This window comes from Anguilla rostrata, chromosome 2 (genome assembly GCF_018555375.3).
Source record: "Anguilla rostrata isolate EN2019 chromosome 2, ASM1855537v3, whole genome shotgun sequence".
NCBI lineage: Eukaryota > Metazoa > Chordata > Actinopteri > Anguilliformes > Anguillidae > Anguilla > Anguilla rostrata.
Genome location: NC_057934.1, coordinates 33624278 through 33630277, shown reverse-complemented (window position 1 = coordinate 33630277; position 6000 = coordinate 33624278). Strand labels below are relative to the sequence as shown.

Below are 6000 nucleotides of genomic sequence, written 5' to 3'. Positions count from 1 at the left end.
AGAGAGAGAGAGAGAGAGAGAGTGTGTGTTCATGCGCACTTGCGTATGTGTGCCGACACCTGGTACTCGCCTTCCACTGTTCACACTGCAGAGCTCTCTGTCTGTACCAGTATCTCTCTTCCTCTCCCTTTCTCTCTCTTTCTCTCTCTCCCTCTCCCTCCCTCTCTCTCTCTCTCTCTCTCTCCCTCTCTCCCTTTCTCACTGTTTGTCTTCACGCATCAGTCCTTTTCCTTTATCCTTGAACTCCCTTACCATGGTGCAGGATTTTACTGGCTGGGGAGCCTTTCAGCGCAGAGAGGTGAGCGGCACTGACCCGATGGGCAGGGTATGGGGGGGGGTGGGGGTGTTTGAGTTTGGGGGTCTCCATGGGGATCCTTGCGTAGCGTAAGAGCGATTGGAGAGTAGGGTGACTGCCGGAGAAAGCGTTACCGGGTTTAATGGCTTCCCCGGGCGCAGGCAGGCTGTGAAAACGGCGTACTCTTTGTGAAGCCGAGCGCTGCTCTATCGCGATCGCGAGGCGGCGAACGCCATCCCGGTCGCGTCCGTCCGTCCGTCCGCCCGCCCGCGCTTCGGTTCCGCCGCGGCAGCCGTGTGCCAGGCAGCCCGGTCCGTCTCTCCCCTCCCCTCCCCTCCCCTCCCCCCGCTCCAGCGATCGCGTCCTTTCTCTCTCTCTCCCTCCGTCGCCCTCCGCCGCGTGTCACCTTCATCCCTCCCCGGCTAGCGCCGCGGCGCTCGCGTCCATCTGTCAGCGTGTGGGGGGGGGGGATTTCTCTGTTTACCAAACTGGCCTTTTTCCTCATCGCCAGGGAGACGCACCTGCGGCTGCCCCTTTTGCGTTTCGCGATGCCACGGGCGTCTCCGGCCCCAGAAAATCCGCTGGTTGCTTTCCCCGCCCACGCCGCCCCCCCCCGACCGCATATCGCCCCCACCGCCTTTGTCCCTTTCTCTATCATTATCATAATCGTCATCATCATCATCATCATCATCGGCTCCCCCTGCCCACCCCCTCTCTTCTCGCGGGGATTTCGCGCACGGCCGTTAGCCTGAGCGTTTTGTTCTCCCCTCTCCTCTCCGCTCCGCTCGCTGCCCCTCTCCCGTCGCTCCGTCAGACCCCGCCCACCTTTGTGTCGCTCGGCCGCGTCCGGAGAAGCGTTCTGCTGAGCGCCGGGCGGGACCCTTTAAAATCTGATGCTGCGGGATTGGTTTCTGCATGCTGGGAGCGTCCCCCTCGTTCATGGAAATCAGCCCCCTCTCCCGCCACACCCCTCTCATGGCAGAACTGCTTTCACTGCGACTGGATCGTTCCCTTAGGAGTGGATGGGCTCCGCATTTGAGAGTATGCTTTGGGCTGAGTAGCCGGAAGCGACCTTTGTTTACTGCCGCTGGCGGGATTCTGGAGTGTTCCCTGCCGATGAGGGCTGTGGTTCTGAGGGGCTAGGGGATCTTTTACTGCACAAAGCTGCTGTTGCTGTGTGGGACAGCTGGGGAAGGGGATCTTTTACAGTGTGAGACAGCAGGGAAAGGGGATCTTTTACGGTGTGGGACAGCAGGGGGAAGAGGATATTTTAAAGTGTTGGACAGCTTGGGGAACGGGATCTTTTACTGTGTGGGGCAGCAGGGGAAGGGGATCCTTTACAGTGTGGGGCAGGACAGCTGGGAGAAGGGGATCTTTTACAGTGTGGGGCAGGACAGCTGGGGGAAGGGTAACTTTTACAGTGTGGGACAGCAGGGGAAGGGGAACCTTTCCAGTATGGGACAGCTGGGGGAACAGGATCTTCTACAGTGTGGGACAGCCGGGGGAACAGGATCTTCTACAGTGTGGGACAGCAGGGGGAACAGGATCTTTTACAGTATGGGACAGCAGGGAAAGGGGATCTTTTACAGTGTGGGACAGCTGGGGGAACAGGATCATTTACAATGTGGGACAGCAAGGAGAACGGGATCTTTTACAGTATGGGACAGCAGGGAAAAGGGATCTTTTACAGTGTGGGACAGCAGGGGGAAAGGGATCTTTTACAGTGTGGGACAGCAGGGGGAACAGGATCTTTTACAGTATGGGACAACAGGGAAAGGGGATCTTTTACAGTGTAGAACAGCTGGGGGAACAGGAACATTTACAATGTGGGACAGCAAAGAGAACGGGATCTTTTACAGTATGGGACAGCAGGGAAAGGGGATCTTTTACAGTGTGGGACAGCAGGGGGAAAGGGGATCTTTTACAGTGTCAGACAGCAGGAGGAGGGGATCTTTTACAGTGTGGGACAGCAGGAGGAAGGGGATCTTTTACAGTGTGGGACAGCAGGGGGAAGGGATCTTTTACAGTGTGGGACAGTAGGGGGAAGGGGATCTTTTACAGTGTGGGACAGCAGGGGAGGGGATCTTTTACAGTGTAGGACAGTAGGGGGAAGGGGATATTTTACAGTGTGGGACATCAGCGGGAACAGGATCTTTTACTGTGTGGGACAGAAAGGGGAACAAGATCTTTTACAGTGTGGGACTGCAGGGCAAACGGGATCTTTTACAGTGTGGGACAGAAAGGGGAACGGGATCTTTTACAGTGTGGGACTGCAGGGGGAACAGGATCTTTTACAGTGTGGGACAGCGGGGGAAAGGGGATATTTTATAGTGTGGGACAGCAGGGGGAAGGGGATATTTTAGAGTGTGGGACAGCAGGGGAAAGGGGATCTTTTATAGTGTGGGACAGCAGGGGGAAGGGGATATTTTAGAGTGTGGGACAGCAGGGGAAGGGGATATTTTAGAGTGTGGGACAGCAGGGGAAGGGGATATTTTAGAGTGTGGGACAGCGGGGGAAAGGGGATCTTTTACAGTGTGGGACAGCAGGGGGAAGGGGATATTTTAGAGTGTGGGACAGCAGGGGGAAGGGGATATTTTACATTGTGGGACAGCATGGGGAAAGGGGATCTTTAACAGCTTAACGCTGCTGTTTCTGTGTGGGACGGCAGGCCGGGCAATACAGCAGGCAGCAGTACGTAGCTGAGATGTTGGCATTTTTGCTTTTTTCGCCATCACTTGACCCATCCTGGCACCGGGCAAACTGTTGATGCTGGTGCATCAGATGAAAGGATTCACAGAGCCGATTGGACGATCTCCTTCGCCCCGTGCCTCTCCGTAATCAGCACTCCGTCATCCACTCCTTACAGGCCCTGCAGACGGGCGTGGGCTCTGCACGCCCATGATGCTTCTCCTCTCTGCTGTCTGCTCTCCTCTCCCCTCCTCTCCTCTCTTCTGTTCTTTCCTCTCCTCTCCTCTCTTCTCTCCACACCTCTGCGAGGTGCGGGCCGCTCGGCCTCTATCCCGGAGAAGCGCTCGCGACTCCGTCGCGTCTCGAAAACCCGCCCGCTCCGTGGGAACCTGGCAATTAGGACGCCGGCGAGGCGAGGGGAGAGCAAGACAAAGAGACGGGCTGCGTGAGCTCCGCGCGCCTGACTCATCGCGTCCTCGCCGCCCGCGTCACGCCGCAGCCCGGGACTGAGCGGGCCTGCGAGCGCAGAGCGGCGCCGCGGGGGCCAGAACTCCCAGCCGCTGGGTTTTAACTGTGGTCGTTGTCATGTGGGGTGTTCGCGTGTGGGCGCCCTGTGGGCTGTCTGAAGTCCCTGGGTTACTGTGGGGGAGTACTGTGTGTCATACATGTGTGTGTGTGTGTGTGTGGGCGGGCACTTGTGTGTGTGTGTGTGTCCATGTGCGTACGTGTGTGTGTGTATGTGTGTGTGGTGTGTGTGTGTGTGTGTGTGTGTGTGCGTGCATGTGCGTACGTGTGTGTGTGTGTGTCTGTGCATGTGCGTACATGTGTGTGTATGTGTGTGCGTCTGTGTGTGTGTGTTTGATTGCGCGTCTGTGTGTGTGTGTGTGTGTATGTGTGGGCACTTGTGTGTGTGTGTGTGCGTGCATGTGCGTACGTGTGTGTGTATGTGTGTGTGGTGTGTGTGTGCGCCTGTGTGTGTGTGTGTGTGTGTGTGTGTGCATGTGCGTACGTGTGTGTGTGTATGTGTGCGCGCCTGTGTGTGTGTGTTTGATTGCGTGTCTGTGTGTGTGTGTGTGTGTATGTGCAAATATACGTGTTTGTGTATGTGTATGTGTGCAAATATTTATGTGTGTATGTATATTGCAAATATATGTGTGTGTGTGTGTATGTCTGTGTGTGTGTGTGCGTACGTGTGCGCATGTCTGTGTGTGTGTGTGTATGTGTGCAAATATTTACGTGTGTATGTATATTGCAAATATATGTGTTTGTGTGTGTGTGTGTATGTGTGAAAATATATATGTGTGTGTGTGTGTGTGTCTGAGAGACATAGTGAGTCAGTAGAGGGCATCACACCAAGGGCACTCTCCTCCTTTGACTCCAGGTTCACTCAGCCGTAGAGTAATGGCTGCCCCCTGCTGCTTGAAAGCCATTATCTCCCTCCAAATGCCAGGTTGATCTTTCGCTCTCTTAAGTGTCTTTTTTTTGTCTGTTGCTTTGTGCGAATACATGCTTCGTCTTTTGTCTGGTAACTTCTCGTACCGGGAATATTACATTTAAGGGACAGAAGCTATTCAGCTGGCTCAGACATGGAAGAGTAGGTGGCAGACTATTATTCTGGTGATAATTTCATGGGATGACGTGTGCCAGTGTGCAAATCACCCCATTGTAGAGCACCCTGTTACCTGTGTGGAGAAGTTCGGCAGACTTACGTGCTTCTTGCTGCTTGGAAAGGGTTATTTTAGTGTTGCTTTGTTGATCTGACATTCGTTACTGCTAGTGCTGTTTTGCAGGATTGTTATTGCTCTGTATTCGTTTTTTTGGTACATCACCGTAGTTCCCCTTAATCCAACATGCAGCAAAGCCGGCTCAGAGCCAGAACCCCCCGTGATTGGTTGGTGCTTGTCCTGCATTCCGGTTCACCTTCTGTAACTGCAGTTGTTTTCGAGTCTGGCTTGTTGTTTTATTAGCGGTGTTCTTTAGTTTGCAGTGAGATCTCCCTGTTATGCAGGCTGCCTGTGGGTGGATGCTTGGCTGTTTGAGAACAGACTCCCACCCCTGCCGGATTTACATTTTGTACTGGAGCTCGGCTCCCCTCCGCAGTTCAGATGAAACTCTGCGTAGCACACAGCCGCACAGATCGGCTGGCGAAAAGAACACAAAACAATGCCTGTATAAAACGGAAAAAAATGAGTACCGGTAGTCTGCTTACAGTGGAACACAGTAACTGGGTTTGGATTACTGTAGGAGCTGGGGTAGTCTACCTTTCTTTTCTTTTTACTATCGTTTTCAGTTTTCTGAAGCATGAGGGGTGGGGGGGGGCAGCCAAAGACAGCAAGTTACGGTGCCAGTGGAAATGTGCTTTAATGGTCACTTTGACCTGTCACAGTCACCTGCGTGCTGCTGTAGAGTCACAGTCACCTGTGTGCTGCTGTAGAGTCACAGTCACCTGCGTGCTGCTGTAGAGTCACAGTCACCTGCATGCTGCTGTAGAGTCACAGTCATCTGTGTGCTGCTGTAGAGTCACAGTCATCTGTGTGCTGCTGTAGAGTCACAGTCACCTGCGTGCTGCTGTAGAGTCACAGTCACCTGCGTGCTGCTGTAGAGTCACAGTCACCTGCGTGCTGCTGTAGAGTCACAGTCACCTGCGTGCTGCTGCAGAGTCACAGTCACCTGCGTGCTGCTGTAGAGTCACAGTCACCTACATACTGCTGTAGAGTCACAGTCACCTGCGTGCTGCTGTAGTCACAGTCACCTGCATACTGCTGTAGAGTCACAGTCACCGGCGTGCTGCTGTAGAGTCACTGTGGCCTGCGTGCTGCTGTAGAGTCACAGTCACCTACGTGCTGCTGTAGAGTCACAGTCACCGGCGTGCTGCTGTAGAGTCACTGTGGCCTGCGTGCTGCTGTAGAGTCACAGTCACCTACGTGCTGCTGTAGAGTCACACTCACCTGCGTGCTGCTGCAGAGTCACAGTCACCTGCATATTGCTGTAGAGTCACAGTCACCTGCGTGCTGCTG

The 6000-nt window shown here is 54.4% G+C and overlaps 1 protein-coding gene across 1 annotated transcript in view; it reads left to right on the top strand.

Annotated features, from left to right (window-relative positions):
- Positions 1–38: 38 nt before the first annotated feature.
- LOC135248550 (protein TANC2-like) overlaps positions 39–6000 on the top strand; it is a 124576-nt gene continuing 118614 nt past the window's right edge. The window contains exon 1 of the mRNA XM_064323328.1: positions 39–298. Coding sequence (XP_064179398.1) covers positions 46–298 — 253 coding nt within the window. The 5' untranslated portion in view covers positions 39–45. The remainder of the gene's footprint in view (positions 299–6000) is intronic.